This window comes from Cyanidioschyzon merolae, chromosome 8 (genome assembly GCF_000091205.1).
Source record: "Cyanidioschyzon merolae strain 10D DNA, chromosome 8, complete genome".
Classification (NCBI taxonomy): Eukaryota; Rhodophyta; class Bangiophyceae; order Cyanidiales; family Cyanidiaceae; genus Cyanidioschyzon; species Cyanidioschyzon merolae.
In genome coordinates, this window is record NC_010134.1 from 215,365 (window position 1) to 232,176 (window position 16,812).

General features: G+C 54.0%; 5 protein-coding genes and 1 non-coding gene across 6 annotated transcripts, besides 5 other annotated features; 5 read left to right on the plus strand and 1 right to left on the minus strand.

The window, feature by feature from the left end:
- Nucleotides 1–166: 166 nt before the first annotated feature.
- Nucleotides 167–1,555: a sequence feature (repetitive element).
- A 148-nt stretch (nucleotides 1,556–1,703) lies between these two features.
- Nucleotides 1,704–3,057: a sequence feature (repetitive element).
- A 184-nt stretch (nucleotides 3,058–3,241) lies between these two features.
- CYME_CMH087C (hypothetical protein, conserved) lies at nucleotides 3,242–3,535 on the plus strand (the record flags this gene model as incomplete). Its single annotated transcript, XM_005536003.1, has 1 exon — nucleotides 3,242–3,535. The coding sequence occupies one exon, from the start codon at nucleotides 3,242–3,244 to the stop codon at nucleotides 3,533–3,535; it is 294 nt and encodes a 97-aa protein (XP_005536060.1).
- Nucleotides 3,407–3,893: a sequence feature (possible transcribed region).
- A 124-nt stretch (nucleotides 3,894–4,017) lies between these two features.
- Nucleotides 4,018–6,756: a sequence feature (repetitive element).
- Nucleotides 6,757–6,768: 12 nt separating this feature from the next.
- On the plus strand, nucleotides 6,769–8,709 carry CYME_CMH090C (cysteine--tRNA ligase, cytoplasmic; the record flags this gene model as incomplete). Its single annotated transcript, XM_005536004.1, has 1 exon — nucleotides 6,769–8,709. The coding sequence occupies one exon, from the start codon at nucleotides 6,769–6,771 to the stop codon at nucleotides 8,707–8,709; it is 1,941 nt and encodes a 646-aa protein (XP_005536061.1).
- A 243-nt stretch (nucleotides 8,710–8,952) lies between these two features.
- CYME_CMH091C (hypothetical protein) lies at nucleotides 8,953–9,873 on the minus strand (the record flags this gene model as incomplete). The annotated part of the gene is made up of 1 exon (XM_005536005.1): nucleotides 8,953–9,873. The coding sequence occupies one exon, from the start codon at nucleotides 9,871–9,873 to the stop codon at nucleotides 8,953–8,955; it is 921 nt and encodes a 306-aa protein (XP_005536062.1).
- A 245-nt stretch (nucleotides 9,874–10,118) lies between these two features.
- Nucleotides 10,119–10,736, plus strand: CYME_CMH092C (hypothetical protein; the record flags this gene model as incomplete). Its single annotated transcript, XM_005536006.1, has 1 exon — nucleotides 10,119–10,736. One exon carries the CDS (start codon nucleotides 10,119–10,121, stop codon nucleotides 10,734–10,736), a length of 618 nt encoding a protein of 205 aa, XP_005536063.1.
- Nucleotides 10,256–11,892: a sequence feature (possible transcribed region).
- A 246-nt stretch (nucleotides 11,893–12,138) lies between these two features.
- On the plus strand, nucleotides 12,139–12,207 carry CYME_CMH094R. The gene has a single exon. It is a non-coding gene; the product is annotated as a tRNA-Glu (tRNA).
- Nucleotides 12,208–13,241: 1,034 nt separating this feature from the next.
- On the plus strand, nucleotides 13,242–14,168 carry CYME_CMH095C (similar to inositol monophosphatase; the record flags this gene model as incomplete). The annotated part of the gene is made up of 1 exon (XM_005536007.1): nucleotides 13,242–14,168. The coding sequence occupies one exon, from the start codon at nucleotides 13,242–13,244 to the stop codon at nucleotides 14,166–14,168; it is 927 nt and encodes a 308-aa protein (XP_005536064.1).
- Nucleotides 14,169–16,812: the final 2,644 nt, after the last annotated feature.

Sequence of the window (16,812 nt, forward strand, 5' to 3'; positions counted from 1 at the left end):
AGGTACAGGCATAGGTACAGGCATAGGTACAGGCATAGGTACAGGCATAGGTACAGGTGTGGGCTCCAGGTCGGCCCCGGAGAAGGAAGCGTGTGCAAGTACCATGGCGGCTAAAAATCGTTCGCAAAATATCACTTTATAGGCATCGAGGCTACGCATCAACGCACGGACGATCACTCACTCGCTTTCCATAGGTCGTATCCTTCCTCCATTGCATCCGGTCTTCCTTACATCAAGGCTTTCACCGCTCTCCGCTTTAGTTCCCCTGGAACTTTTCCTTGGTGGCATCTGCTGCGTGCTCTATTCCTTTCTTCGCAGACTGACCGGTTTCCTTCAGGTGATCCACTGCATCACCCGCCTTGTCTTGAGCTTTCTCCTGTGCGGACTTTTGCCCGGTGAGATCACGGAACTTGTCAGAGATCGTCTCCTTCGCCGATGAAAACGCACCAGTGACAGACTCTTTCGCAGAATCCAAAGCGCCACCCGCTTTCTTCTCCGTATCTTTGAGAGCCGACTGTGCTGAGCTTGTATCTTGAGCTCCGGAAGACATATCACAATTTATAATGCTTTCGTAAACTCGAAAAATGCATATGCAAATGAGGTACCACGGCGCGCGCGGTGGCCGCACAGCCACAAACACAGGAGATTTTACCGCAACAGGACCCGCACGCACCGCAGTTTGAAAGTCGAACGACGGCGGTGTACAGTAGCGGCGAACGATGCGCCCTAGACGACGTCTCCAACTGAGGTGCAGACGCCTCCCGGCCTTTTTGGACCGGCCACCCGCTACTGCTTCCAACTTTTTCTCAAATAATTCCACTTTGGGAGGTTGTCCAATAACGTTCTCTCGTGGCAACTCTGGAGGTCTGCTCTCGAGCACCGCACATGTCGTTATCTTGATAGCGGCGTTAAAGTCTCGGTTCACAAACTCCATACGTTCCGTGCCATCATTGGTTGTACTTACTAATGCAAGCAGTCCCCGAACTTTCGCCCTCCTTTCCATTTGCGCTTCCGTCAGCGGTCCGTACTTTGCTATTCCCTCAGGGCTGCTCCGACACTTTTCTATCTCGACACTTTGAAGTGTACACCCCAGTTCATGGTGTGTATACGATGTTCGGAACTCATCTATCGATATCGTAACAAAACGTCGTGCACACTCTATGTACGTTCTCGTCGTTAGAGCTGGTGTACACCTTTTTTGGGTCTTCCAGCGCCCTGATCCGTACGCTACTACCAGCCTTTGGCTCTCGTCCTCCTTCAGGGCGTTCAACTCATTGAAAAAGTTCGCGAGCACGCGCTGCCTCCCACCGTATAGACTCATTCGCAGACGAGCCCACCGGGGCTTTGTATACTCCTCCCGTAGCGCCTCCCGATGAGGAACACGAACTTCCATGACTTTCCGAGAAGCTTGAAAGTGTGCTCCGCGGCCCGTCACCTCGCTCAAAGCTTCCAGGTGATCCTTCATTCCTGCATCCCATGCAGGAATTTTCTTCCTCGCATTCATGACTCCCGATTCTCGATAGTATCTTGCTCTCGGGAACCTCAAAAGACGCATGTCTTTCTGACGCAAGGAACCGTCAGTACTATCTTCCGCACGCTACGCTGCGCGATGGTTATGATACTCGTATTCTCAGGGTCCGCGCCAACGACAAAGCCGTTATCTTGCACTTTCTGCACCGCAGGATCCGCCTCCTTCTCATCTTCATGCTGCACCACGTCAACGACAAAGTCGTTATCCTGCACTTTCTGCGTCGCGGTACCCGCCTCCTTCTCATCTTCTTGCTGCGCCACGTCAACGACAAAGTAGTTATCCTGCACTTCCTGTGTGGCAGGATCCGCCTCTTTGTTTTCTGCATCCTTCGTCACGGGCGGAGCCGAGGGCGGAACTGGCCGATCTGTCTTCAACCGCCGATAGTGTACACACAAGGCTACTCCATCGGTTTCGATCATCCCAGTGAACAACTTTTGTTTGCTGACTTTGAGCCGTTCGAAACTGAAGATATTCTTCGTTGGGATGATCGAAACCGATGGAGCAGCCTTGTGTGTACACTATCGGCGGTTTCAGGCGGATCATCCAGCTCCGTCTTCGACTTCGCCGGGACGGAGCATGAAGCGAAGAAAGAGGCGGATCGTGCCACGCAGAAAGTGCAGGATAAAGAATTTCCCATTGACGCTACGAAGCATGAAGATGAGATGGAGGCGGATACCGCGACGCAGGAGATGCAGGATAACGACTTTGTCGTTGGCGCGGACCCTTGGAACACGAATATCATTGGCATGGCTGTACCCAAGCGTGCGGAAGATGGTATCAACGACAGCCCATTTCAGAGAGACATGCGTCTGTTGAGATTCTCGAGAGCAAGATACTACCTAGAATTGGGAATCATGAATGCAAGGAAGGAAATTGAGGCATGGAATGCGGAAGTGAAAGAGCATCAGGAAGCTTTGAGCGAGGTGACAAGCCGAGGAGCGGGCTTTCAAGCTTTTCTGAAATTCATGGAAGTTCGCATTGCGCACTGGGATGCATTGTGGGAGGAGTATACAAAGCCCCGGTGGGCTCGTTTGCAAATGAATCTATACGTTGGGAAGCAGCGGGCCTTCGCGAGTTTTTTCAATCAGTTGAGTGCCCTGAAGGAGGATGAAAATCAGAGGCTCGTAGTAGCGTATAGAGCAGGGCGCTGGGCGCCCAAGAAAGGCACTACGCCAGCTCCAACGACGGGGGCGTACAAGGAGTGCGCACGGCGTTTCGTCGCGATACCGATAGATGAGTTCCGTTCGTCCTATACACTCCATGAACTGGGGTGTACACTTCAGAGAGTGGAGATGGAAAAGTGCCAACGGAGCCCTGAGGAAATAGCAAAGTACGGACCTCTGACGGAAGAGCAAATGGAAAGGAGGGCGAAACTTCGGGGGCTACTTGCATTAGTAAGTACAACCAGTGATGGCAAGGAACGTATGGAGTTTTTAAACCGAGACTTTAACGTCGCTATCAATTTAAGGAGATGTGCGGTGCTGGAGACGAGACCTCCAGAGCTGACAAGAGAGAACTTTGTTGGACAACCGCCCAAAGTAGAACTATATGAGAAAATATGGAATCAGTAGTAGGTGGCCGGTCCAAAAAGGCTGGGAGGCGTCTGCACGTCAGTGGGAGATGTTTCGTCTAGGGCGCGTGCTTCGCCACTATTGTACACCGTTGGCGTCGTTCGAGTGCGAAAGGTGTTCCCTTAGCGTCGCAGTGACAATGTCTTCTGGGTCGCAGGATACCTCTTCTGGTCAATCAGTTCTCAAAGATGCCGAGGCGAAGGTAGGCAGTGCATGGGAATCCACGAAGGAGTCAGTTTCTGAAGCGTTCACTTCGGCCAAGGAGACTATCTCTGACAAGTATCGTGATCTCACCGGCCAAAAGTCCGCGCAGGAGAAAGCCCAAGACAAGGCGAGCGAGGCGGTGGATCACCTAAAGGAAACCGGTCAGTCCGCGAAGGAGAGTTTGCAGCACGCTGCAGATGCAGCCTCGGAAAAGTTAAAGGACGGCTAACGGAGAGAGCGTAGAAAGACTTGAGTGAAGGATGCACGGAAGTAAAACAGGAAGGATACGACCTATGGACAGCGAGTGAGTGATCGTCCGTGCGTTGATGCGTAGCCTCGATGCCTATAAAGTGATGTTTTGCGAACGATTTTTAGCCGCCATGGTACTTGCACACGCGTCCCGCTCCGGGGCCGACCCGCAGCCCACACCTGTACCTATGCCTGTACCTGCTTTCCTGTCCACGCCCGCGTCTGTGTGAGTGCTATACGGCGCTGTTCTGCCAGTTGCGCGTCATGCCGACACCCAAACAATGCGCAAACGTATAGCGCTTATAGAGAGATAGTTGTTCCGCGGGGCGAGCGCCCGCAATCGCAGTCGAGGGCACAATCGACTCGATCGCTGCCGCACGGGGCGCGACGCATCGCACGCTGTGGTGCAGCGCAGCGCGTACCGGCCTCTGGAAGCAAGTTGTGCGCAGCAGCGATCTGAGGCCTTTATCCATCGGTGCAGCGTCTCGCGCGGTGCACGCATCGCGCTCGGTGAGCGTACCCGGGAGATCAGGCAGATATGAGACACGACGCGCATGTCGCCGCTGAAGGGAAACGCGATCCTGACCATTCGTTGACGTGTTGTTCTAACGTAAAACTTGTATTTGCATTGGAATCGTAACAGAATATATTGTTTCATCTCAGTCGTGTTTCAACCTTCAAGTAAAAATACTCGAGCGCTTTTTCGCGGTTTAGAGCAGAGACGTTAATAGTGCGTTCTAAATCAAAAAAAAAAAACTAAAAAAGGAAAGTTCTGGACAGCGAAGTGGAGGACCCTGGAGGGTCAGTATCGCTGGCAGGCGAGAAAAAAGGAGCAAAAGAGCCAAACATAGAAGAACGAGACAAGACGAAGAAGCAGACGGGGGAGGTCCTACGTCAATGGCTGCAAGAAAGACGACAGTACGACGAGATGGAGGTGAAAACCTGTCTTCTCGGCTATAGCAAGGATTCGTAGAAGAAAAAATTGCGAGAGTCCATCAGAAACTGTGACGAGTCGGACTCCATGAGTTTTCGTAAGACTTCTTTAGGAATGATGCATCTAGCGAGGGAGATGTATCGCGACGTGACGCACATGGAAACAGTCGATGTTCCAGAAAAATTTTGCAACAGGAACTTTATTCTTCACCTGATGCTTGGTACAGGGGAAACATCGAGGAGAAATGAGCGGGTTCACGCCCTCCACGAAAACTTCGCGGAATTCCGCTTCGAGGGTACTCGGTACAGAGGTGACTCGAATATTTACATATACGGGGCGATGAAGTACCTCACGAATCTGAAGAACCATTTGACAGTGAACCTTGAACGTTTCATGAGACGCTCGGTGTTTGCACTCTACCGGGGCATCTCTCGCACAGGAATACGGGCGATTACCAATGGCATCACCAACGAGCACCAGAATGAAGATGAAGTCGAATTTGTCGACAAGAAGGCGTCAAACGAGCGCACGAATGAAGCCTCTGTAATCCGTGCGGTTATACAAGAGCGCCGTGCAATCTTGGGGTTGGCGGATCCAATAGACAAGATACCAGAGTTGAAAAAAAATATAAGGAAAGACACTATCGCCTCATCCTGCGATATTTCGTGTTTTTGCACCGAGAGCCCGAACGCAGTGCGCAGATGAAGCCGAGTGAGGAAAAAATATGAAGAGTGGGAGAGACGGAAAGCTTTCCTAATGGGGAAGCGCTTCAACGTCGTTCCAATGTGCAGCATCAAGTCACATTTTGTGACTGTCGACCCAACGTACGTTACAGCAAATTGAAGGAGATCTGTCCGGAGTTCAATGTAAGGAAGACAGAGTTCGCCGGTGAAAACCGGGAGACGTACTGGAAGAACATCTTCAATTTCAAACGGCTCAAAGTCAGCAAACAAAAGTTGTTCACTGGGATGATCGAAACCGATGGAGTAGCCTTGTGTGTACACTATCGGCGGTTGAAGACAGATCGGCCAGTTCCGCCCTCGGCTCCGCCCGTGACGAAGGATGCAGAAAACAAAGAGGCGGATCCTGCCACACAGGAAGTGCAGGATAACGACCTTGTCTTGACGTGGAGCAGCATGAAGATGAGAAGGAGGCGGATACCGCGACGCAGAAAGTGCAGGATAACGACTTTGTCGTTGACGTGGTGCAGCATGAAGATGAGAAGGAGGCGGATCCTGCGGTGCAGAAAGTGCAAGATAACGGCTTTGTTGCTGGCGCGGACCCCGGGAATACGAATATCATCACCATCGCAGCACCGAGGCGTGCGGAAGATGGTACTGACGGTTCCTTGCGTCAGAAAGACATGGGTCTTTTGAGGTTCCGGAGAGCAAGATACTATCGAGAATCGGGAGTCATGAATGCGAGGAAGAAAATTCCTGCATGGGATGCAGGAATGAAGGATCACCTGGAAGCTTTGAGCGAGGTGACGGGCCGCGGAGCACACTTTCAAGCTTCTCGGAAAGTCATGGAAGTTCGTGTTCCTCATCGGGAGGCGCTACGGGAGGAGTATACAAAGCCCCGGTGGGCTCGTCTGCGAATGAGTCTATACGGTGGGAGGCAGCGCGTGCTCGCGAACTTTTTCAATGAGTTGAACGCCCTGAAGGAGGACGAGAGCCAAAGGCTGGTAGTAGCGTACGGATCAGGGCGCTGGAAGACCCAAAAAAGGTGTACACCAGCTCTAACGACGAGAACGTACATAGAGTGTGCACGACGTTTTGTTACGATATCGATAGATGAGTTCCGAACATCGTATACACACCATGAACTGGGGTGTACACTTCAAAGTGTCGAGATAGAAAAGTGCCAGAGCAGCCCTGAGGGAATAGCAAAGTACGGACCGCTGACGGAAGCGCAAATGGAAAGGAGGGCGAAAGTTCGGGGACTGCTTGCATTAGTAAGTACAACCAATGATGGCACGGAACGTATGGAGTTTGTGAACCGAGACTTTAACGCCGCTATCAAGATAACGACATGTGCGGTGCTCGAGAGCAGACCTCCAGAGTTGCCACGAGAGAACGTTATTGGACAACCTCCCAAAGTGGAGTTATTTGAGAAAAAGTTGGAGGCAGTAGCGGGTGGCCGGTCCAAAAAGGCCGGGAGGCGTCTGCACCTCAGTTGGAGACGTCGTCTAGGGCGCATCGTTCGCCGCTACTGAACCACTGGCGGCAGCGTTTTTCTTTTGAAAAGCGTTTGCTGCTCGGGGTGCTAGCGTTCCTGAAATGGAACCGAAACCTACTGTGTTCAACTCTTTAACTCGTGAAAAGGAGCAGATTACCCTTTCATCGGATCGCAGCTTTCTGAGCTGGTATATCTGCGGACCAACGGTCTACGATGCCGCACACGTGGGGCACGCGCGGAACTACGTCTCTTTCGACATCGTTCGACGCTTGCTCGTTGATTATTTCGGCATACCGGTACTTTATCAAATGAACATAACGGATGTTGACGATAAAATCATTCAAAAGTCGTTTGATTCTGGGGAGAGCTTCACAAACATAGCGCGTCGGTTCGAGGCGGACTTTTTCGACGACCTGGAAGCGCTGCACTGCCTGCCACCGGACGTTGTTACCCGAGTGACCGAGTACATTCCTGAGATAACGGCATATGTTCGCAAACTTATGGAACGTGGATATGCCTACGAGGCGGCCTCTGGTTCCGTCTACTTTGACGTGGAAGCGTTTGAGCGAAGTGGACGACACCGTTTTGGGAAGCTCAGGCCTGCCGCTGCCGCAGCAGCAACGAGCGTTGAGACCCGACCGCATGCGGGTGCAAACGGGGTCGATCCTCCCAGCCTTGAGCAGCTCTCTGTCCAGGAAGAAAAACGGAACCCTCGAGACGCTGCTCTGTGGAAAGCCTCCAAGTCAGCAATGGAGCCAGGTTGGGAAAGTAACGGTCTAGCGCGGGGGCGTCCCGGCTGGCACATTGAATGTGCGGTCATGGCGTCGCTGGTCAGCTGTGCGGGTACGACACACTTGGATATTCACACCGGTGGTATCGATCTCGAGTTTCCGCATCATGACAATGAGATCGCGGAAGCGGAAGCGTACTTCGAGACCGACCTGTGGTCACGCTACTTTCTCCATTCGGGGCATTTGAATATTGAGGGCCTCAAAATGTCCAAATCGCTGAAAAATTTCATTACCATTCGTGAAGTTCTCCGTCGATGGAATTGGCGCCAACTACGTGTTCTGTTTCTCATGCACCATTACCAGACGACCATGAACTATTCTGAAGAGAGCATGACACATGCGGCAGCAGTCGAAAGGACCATCCAGGAATTTATGCGTTCTACAGAGGCAGAGCTGCGGGCGCACTTGCCCGAGGAACGCCATCGGAAGCCCACAAAAGTCGATCTAGAGCTCTTATACCAGGTACTGCCTGCAACTGAGGCCACTGTTCGTGCCCACCTGAGCGACAACTTCAACACACAGGACGCGTTGCAGGACTTGCTTACACTGATTCGCACGGTGAATCTCCATCGGCATGAAACACCGGGGGGCGTTGGATACGCCACTCTACATCACATACGCAGCTCCGTCGGTCGTATACTATCTTGTTTCGGTCTTGACTACGACGTCAAGGATGATGTCGCGTCCCAGGGCGGAGCTGCACTGGCCTCCGTCGAACCGTGGATTCAGGGGGCCGTGCGCCTCCGCGACCAGATTCGCGAAGTTGTACTTTCGGCGGATGCAAATACTGACGCGAACGCCCTCAAAGAAAGTATTCTTGCGGTGTGCGACGAGTTTCGGGATGCGGTATTACCGCCTCTGGGGGTACGGCTCGAGGATCGGACGTATCCGAAACCAGCAATCTGGAAATACGATGATCCTGCGGCTATTCAGGCGGACATCGAGCAGCGGCGGCAAGCCGAAGCTGCGCGAGCAGCGGAGAAAGAGGCCCGTCGTAGAGAAGCGGAACAGCGGCTCTTGAAAGAGCTCGAACAAGGTCGCACGCATCCTAGTCAAATGTTCCTGGACCCGAGTCTCTATTCCCAATGGCGAGAGGACGGCATTCCGACGCATGACGCCGAGGGTCGCGAACTCGAAAAATCTCGCGTGAAGCGACTCTTGAAAGAGCAACAGCGTCAAGAGCGTCTACATCGCAAATTTCTGGAAGCACAGGCTTCGGGCCTCTTGTCCAAACTTGGCATGGAGCCTTGACACCCATCTGATCAATATGCTTCTCGCACCGAGACTGGTTTCATTCGCGAAGATGTAGACGTCGGGCTTACGATCTATCACGTACCATGAAAGTCTCCAGCGAGCGCTTGCTACGAAACAGCAGCGAATTTGGCGCCGCCGGTTACGTTCGCAGACAATCGCTCAGCGCCAAGGCCAGCAACGTTATCGATACCCAAACGCATTCGGCCCGACAAGCGAGCTGTCGCGAAGGAACTGTACGTTTCAAAGCGAGCGGAAACGTTTCTGACTTGGCGTACGGCGCCGAGTGCGCAACCACTGCCAGTCCAGCGTTGGCAGAAGCGTGCACAAGGCATCTTCTAGTCGCGGTTGATGACCATGATCTAAACGCCACCAGTACTCGACGACGTTCCAAAACACGAGTGGTGACACCTGTGCCATTTTCGCTGGTCGCAAATTCTCTCTATGTTCAGGAGGCATGCCGTAGACCTCCCGAATGATTTCCCGCAGCACATCCACAGGCAGACTGCGCACATGGGTGTCTTCGTGCATTGCCGTGCGTGCGCCCATCTTGGGATACTGCACGATCCAAAAGCGAGACGCATTCCCGGAAGCACCAGTGTCAGCGTGGTCGGACTCCTCGCGTACCACGTGATATGAGCGTGCGAGTGCCGCTCGGTACCGATCCGCCGCTCGTACCTCCTGGTCGTGTTCAGTGCGCGCTTCACGCAGCGCTCTGCGAAACGCCTGTGCTTCCCGAGCACTCCCCGCTGAGCCCGATAACGCGTTTACGAGTTGCGTTCCCAGTGCAGCAGTCGCCTCAGCGGGTTGAATCGCTGCATCCGTTGCCAGTTGTTTCGCACCCCGGGTGCCAACAGGTCGCTTTCTATTTCTGGACGCAGTGTTCGTGTTCGTGCTCGGTCTTCGTCGATGGTGTGGCGTCTCAGGCACAGTGCTTTCCAGCAGAATCGTATCCAGGGGCTGAATATCCGCCGCAGTCTCCACTAACCGCGGTGGAACGCCAGCCCGCAGACGCTGACATGCAACGGGTACAGCGAACACCTGCTCAAGCCGCTGTCGCAGAGCCTCCAGACCGTGCTCGCCGGTCAAGTCGACCTCGTCGAGCACCTCCGCACGACCGGTACCCACGTGCCGCACACATACACGAGCACAGTTGCGAGACATAGACTAAGAAATGAGTGGCGATACGGAGTAGCCGGTCAGGGCGCCACACGGACCATTGGTGCGTCAGCGTGTGGTCGATTTGCGGCCGCGTTCGTATCGCTGGTGTTGCGCTATGCGCCGACTCCAGGCTTTCGCTCGCTCCTTACTGGGCATTGTCGATACCTACATACGTACAGACGTACGAACAAATCGTAGACTCGGTGGAGTTGACGCGTTGACGGACTGGCGAACGACGGACGAGACGTATGGCCTGTGCGCAAACCATGTCTCTTTTGGTTGAAGACGAGGAGACCGGCCACGCTGACAAGGAAGGTCAAATCAGCGGGGCGCGTGTTCGGAAGGTGGTGCCAGCGCCCTGGTGTCGCAACCCGTTGGTCGAGATTCTGGTGATTTACAACGCCGACTCGACACTCGTGGGAGAGGTTCGATATTTTTTGCAAAAGGTGCTATTTCATAACTACTGCGCTGCTTGTGTGCTGACGCACGGACGGCGTAGCGAGAAGCCCGAGTGGGTCGCGCTCAAGTCCGGGCAGCACGACTGGGGTTCCAGGGTTCGCCTCCGGAACGTCCACCGAGACGAGATAGGACCAGAGGCCCGAAAGGTCGCCGGCAAACATCTGCCTTGTGTGCTGGGACGACTGGAGAACGGGTCGTACTTGTTGCTGCTCACGCGCGAGGAGCTCGAGCTCTGTAACGGCCACGTGGGCGGGTTCCGGGAGCGCCTCAGCGAAACCCTGGTCCGGCACGGTCTCTTTGTCTGGCTGGATGGCACTACAGGGGACGCGACCTTAACCAATGGTGCCTGCAAGATGGTCGCGGAGCACCTCGAGAATACGAATGCGACTGTAACGCATTCTCGATAGGGATGCTAGTCTGTGGTATATTGGTTGTGTGTTTGAATTTCACTGCATCCGAGCAGAAGCTCCCGGATGCGTCCGTGTTACGGGCAACCAGGACAAAAACCCGGATTCTTCCTCGAATGCTTCCACTGTTGACGGGCCCAGTAGAGTTTTCCGGTAAGGAGCAGACAGCGGCGACATGCCGGCACCGTCCGCGTGCCGGCCTGAGCGCAAAACTCGCATCCAGACCGAACCGTTTTTGGCGGTAAGATGCGGATGTTTGCCCGATGCAAGGTACGGTTGCATGCCCCTTGAAGTGCTTTCTCGTGCGAATGCCACATTTATGTTCGTGAACACGATTGCTCATCATGTTGTTGGATACGGAGATCGATATAGCAATCAGACAGGAAGGATCCATACGAACGGCCTGCGCGGTGCATTTGAAATCTCTTTTTTCAATCCATTATCGGCGTTGTTTGAACGCCGCCCCATACCACGCTGATTTAGCTGCTCCTTAAACCCCAGAGTACCTCAATTGTGGACCCGCTCTTGCAGTGAACGCTGGCGCACCTATTCTTGCGGTAGTCATTCGACCGCGGCGCTGAACAACGTTCCGAATGGCGCAGCGTGCCACGCCCGTGATAACTCCCGCTTCTGGGGTTCTGTGCAGTCCTGGGGCTCCCAGACTCGTAGCGTATTATTCTTGTCTATGCACGGCGGGTCCGGGTTCCCGTGCGCATCCCAGGATATTGCACTGGTTTGACGCTTGGGAACGTGTGCTCCCGACGCAAGGCGCCTCAGACTCGCATCGACTCGGTTTACGGCAGGGGCTCCTGCGCAAAGCCTTCATGCTTCGATACGCAACGATCTTGACACTTCGAAGCGCTATGATGAGCGAAGCACCCGTTGTACGCAGTTTTGCTGCGTCGTTCCGTGCAGGCCTCTGACGCACCTGTTTGCGTAGCAGCGGTCAAACGTGGAACGTCAGCAGACGAAAACTGCCCTGACGCATCGATTATACGCAGTTTTGCTGCGTCGTTCCGTGCAGGCCTCTGACGCACCTGTTTGCATAGCAGCGGTCAAACGTGGAACGTCAGCAGACGAAAACTGCCCTGACGCATCCATTGTACGCAGTTTTGCTGCGTCGTTCCGTGCAGGCCTCTGACGCACCTGTTTGCATAGCAGCGGTCAAACGTGGAACGTCAGCAAACGAAAACTGCCCAGTATCAAGCCTCGCCACCCCGCGAGCCAGGCCATCGGCGCAGTGGGCAAGCGCGCAGCAGCGGCAACTGGAACGATCGGCATGGCGCAGTGAAGTCTTTATATACAAATTTTGTGGAACGTTCATAGCGAGTTCCTGTTTCTCGCGTGGTCTAGTGACCGCATCGAGCGACTAGATGTTAGCGTCAAATCGCGTCTGCCTGAAGCAGACCTTGACAACTCAGATGCCTGGCTTTCACCCAGGAGATCGCGGGTTCGAACCCCGCCGCGAGAAACCCCTTTTGACATCTTTTCGAATTGGCAGCGTACTGAGCAAGCGGCTCCCGCGCCGCGTTGGACGTGAAAACGCGTCACCTAAAGAGGCTGCCATCTGTTGTGCATAGTGCAGACTCGTGTTTTGCGTCGATCTTGCTTTTTGATGCCTATGGATGTGTGGGCATGAGGCCAGCATCATCAACGCTTTACCGTTCCATGCGCGCAAGTTCACGAGATCTGTCCGGGGCCCAGACGTTGCGTCGCACAGGTACGGTGTGCGAACGGGTATTCGACACTGAATGTGCCGCAGCGACGAAGCGGGTATTGTCGGGCGGGTACCCGGCGAGCGCTCTACCTACCAGCGCAAGCGCACGAGGGGTGCAAGGAGCAGTGAGCGGGCCCGGCGTCACGTCAGTAACGACGTTGTACGCGAGCATTTGGGGTACAGGTGTGCCAGGCTGGTACCCGGAGGACGTGTTGTTAGCACGCTCACAATGCGTCCATGCGGAGAATCCGGGGAATCCTTTTCTGCCGCGCAGTGCTTTCAATATGCGGGGTCATGCAACCGAGTCAGCGCGTGCATGTTTTCGATCGCGACGCGGGTGCGATTCACGCTGCTGTACCCAGTGGGACGCTCAGTTGCGGAAATAGCGTGGAGTTGGTGTGCAATGCTGGGGCCTGGTTGCTCGTGATCCGTTTCGCTGCAACCTGATCATGGGTTCTCGCATGGGGTGGCGGATGGCATTGGTAGTGCCGTTTGTCGGCTGTGCGCTTGAGCGGGCAAAAAAAGAGCCGGTTGAGAGCGCTGTATGATAGCCGTTACACCACGCCGGATGTGGACGGGGCGATTTCCGGCGCCGGGATGTTCGAGGTGTCCGATCGAACCCGGATCTCAGCGGCGCTTTGCCGGAGCTGTCAAGTATAAGCGTGAAATCCGTATATAAAGCCTTGTGAGGCTTTGGATTGATCGATGCCAGTCGGCTGATGCCTTGGGCGCTACGGGGTGCTGCAGCTTGCCGGTGTCGAGGATTCCAGCCCAGTATTGCAGTCTTTATGTGGGTCACGAGTGCGTATGCTCGTGGAAACCGGTTTGCAAGGTTCTTCGGCAGGCCCCGTTCTGCAGGAACGTGCGTCAGCGGGAGAATGTGTTCCATGGAGGTGCCCGCTCCAGCACACTATTCCGGGAACGTCAGCGACGACTTGGTCGCTCTCGCGCGAAGGATCGCTTCGGCCGGGTCTCAGGTGGTTGCTCGGCACTTTCGCCGAAAGGATTCCTACGTATCTTATACGAAAAAGGACCGCAGTCCTGTAACTGAGATTGACCGACAGGCCGAAGAGGCCATGCGTGCGGTTATTCGACGTGACGCGCCCGCAGCGCTGCAGGGGGTTCTCGGCGAGGAGCTGTCCGACTCGGACGTCAACCCACGCACTGGAGGCTTTCTCTGGGTGCTGGATCCGATTGATGGAACCAAAGCTTTCATGTGTGGAAAACCGACTTTTGCTACCCTGGTGGCCCTGCTGCGAGACGGCGAGCCCGTTCTCGGTATCATTGAGCAGCCGTTTCTTGGCGAGTGCTGGCTTGGTGTCCACGGGCGACCGACGCTATGGAACACCCAAGTTGCGCATACTAACCAAACAAATACTGAGTTGTCAGCTGCAATTCTAAGCGCAACAACACCGGCTATGTTCCAGCACGCAAACCGCGAACGTTTCTTCGAGGGACTGGCAGCAAAAGTTTGGCAGGTGGTTTATGGCTGTGATAGCTACGCGTATGGCCTGCTCGCTGCCGGGTTCATCGACATCGTTGCTGAGGCAGATTTGAAACCCTGGGACTACATGGCCTTGGTTCCGATCGTTACTGGTGCTGGAGGTATCATCACTGACTGGAATGGTCAGGCGTTAACAGTGGAAAGCGACGGCCGAGTGTTAGCAGCTGCAAACCCCGAACTTCACCGAAAAGCGCTCACAGCATTGCAGTAATCGTGGACGAGATGATCAGGCTGTTTGCAGTAATGCCCGCGTATTTCCTCAGGGCGCTCCGTACCGATGGTGGCACCAATACAGGTACCTTGGAACCAGCATTCCACCTGCGTATCGGGGCGATTCCTGCTCGCTTTCAGAGTGCATTCTTTCGGTCGGTGTGCCTGCGTCGACGTGGTGCGGAAAAGCTGCGGTAGAGTTTGTTTTTGCGCGTGGTTCCGCTTGGTAGCATCGATTTATCCAGCCCCGGCAACTGAGCCGAGCTTAGCACGACAAGAGCATGCGCTCGCGCTTGTTCAGGGATATTCTGTGTACGCTCTAGGCGCTCTTTTTTTCTACATGGTAGAAACTCGAGTCCATGCGCCTCCAGCTGGTCGAGGTATCGCATGCACCTGCTGGTCTTGTTTTTGACCGCGAACCCGCCTCGCGCATCATTCGTACCGGTTTTATTCGGCTGTTGCTGCGCTTTGCAGAGAATTCCGGAACACCTGTACTAGCACGCCATTTTCTCTGGTAGGTATTCTATAGAAGAAATGTCTCTTGTAGATCGCGGGAAGATCGCGGAGAGACTTGATGCATTCAACACATGCTCGAGACAAAAGGCCTTCATTCGATAGGTCTATGATTCTAACATCTGCAAGAGGATGAACCACGCTTGTCGTAGTCCTCATCCTGAACATCATGCACTAAAAGCAGGACTTGTGGCACTCTACGTATCAGAGCGTCTGCTCATTCATGCATTCCACACCGTAAGTAGTCTAAAAAGTCCCCCCCCCCCCCACCCCCAAAGAATCCATAAGATATAAAGTTTCCATACATTTGATTCGAAGGCTGACCAAGAGATGCGCATGGACATAGAATCATGTACGCTTCTAACTGCGAATGTCGTGCGCTCAACAAAAATTCTGTCCATTCCGTACGGAAACCCGAACGCTCATTCCATTAGGAATTGATTTCGTCTCAGTCAGTGAAAGCCCATCCAGGAGAAACGATTCATCTCTAAATGGATACTATAAGAATACCCATGCAACGATGCTGGTGAAGAAGAGCTAAACGAGCACGACGAAGATGCCATGCCAAGCAGCGGTACGGTCATGTGCTCGCCAACAAATCGGCAATCGGACAGAACGGATCTGCATTTCATCCTCTTTAAAAAAAGCTCTCTTCGCGGCTTCTCAATCCCGAATGCTTTTGGCCTGCACTCAGAAAACGTCGCTTTCCACCACACAAAAGCGATCAAGGAGTGCCTGGTTGAGACTGTGATTGAGCTGCTCTCCGTGGGAGCCCGGGTTCCGAGGTTCAGTCGAGTCAACGGCGTCTCCGCTGTTGACGAAAGCTCTGTTTCGGCTCACGGCTCATTCGACGAGTCGTTCGCATTCATGGCACCGAGAGCTGCCGGACGGCATTCGGGATGGTGTCGGTTCTTGCTCATGGGAGGCTCGGCGAGCTTCTCCCGCACTCCTGCAGCGTTTCGAGCATCCGAGGGTAGTAGTTCCGGAAGCGGTGATGTCAGTTGTCCGCATTCCTGTAGCATTTTTTCATCAAAACTTGGTGCAACAAGACAGCTGATACTCGGGATCCAAGTCTAACACGGCCTCATCTTAGGATCAGAGATATGCACACACGCTTTCCGAAACCTCAAGAGAAGTAGCTGTACGTGGGTAATCAGAACGTCTACAGAGCAGGCGCCTGAAAGTATCCAACGAAACATTAAACCCGTATGCGGGTCAATGTCAATTGCTTCATGAAGCGCACCCTGTGGGCGTAGTACCCCCAACGTACCGGTCTTCGAAAAGCGAGTACTCATCACACAGGGGCCTTGGAATGTCCATGATGGCAAATGACGCGAGCGAGCATCGCCTCGGATCGTCCAGACCCATCGTGTAGCGCTTGGCTTCGGATCGACGAACGTTGTATCCAACGGATGGTGGGCGCGTCATGCCTGTCCTGCTTGCATCGTACGCTCCTACGCTCTGCTGATTAGAGCTCTCCAGCACAGAGCAGACTCCATCCACGAATAGAAGAGGATAATCAATTAGAAACTGATACACAATATGACGGACGACAAGCCGCCCGGACTTGCGTTATCGAGACAATCGAATGCGAGATTCTCTCTACAGCGTGATCCTAGCAGCAAGCATGCGCACAAGCATTTCCTGAATCGAGACTTGGGCGCCTCCAGCTGCATCTCAAAAAGCGTCGTGCTTCCGGAACGTGCAGCGGTATTGTTTCGAGCGAGCATCCCATGTAATGGTGTGGTACGCAGTGCGGGCAGCATCTGGAAACGCTCAAGACCTCCGTTTCGACCTAACCATTGGCCAGGAGTGCGGGTATTGGATTCTCGCCCGAAGCAAGGCACTCGTATGGCACGGTCAGCGATCTAGCAAGGCTGCGATACCGTCCATATGGATCGTAAATAACTTTCCTGGGCTATTGGTGAACGATCGTGAAAGCCCATGATTCGATGCTACTTGGCATACTGCGCAGCCTCTGATGCGCGGCTCCCGGATCACTGGTGGAAAGATGGGTAGTAACGTCCATCGTTGCACATCCACAGGCATCTCTCTGTGTCTCTCTAATGCAAGACTCTTGGATTCCTGTTGAAAAAAAGGGCGTTGGCGTCTGTCGCTGTACAAAAACCGGC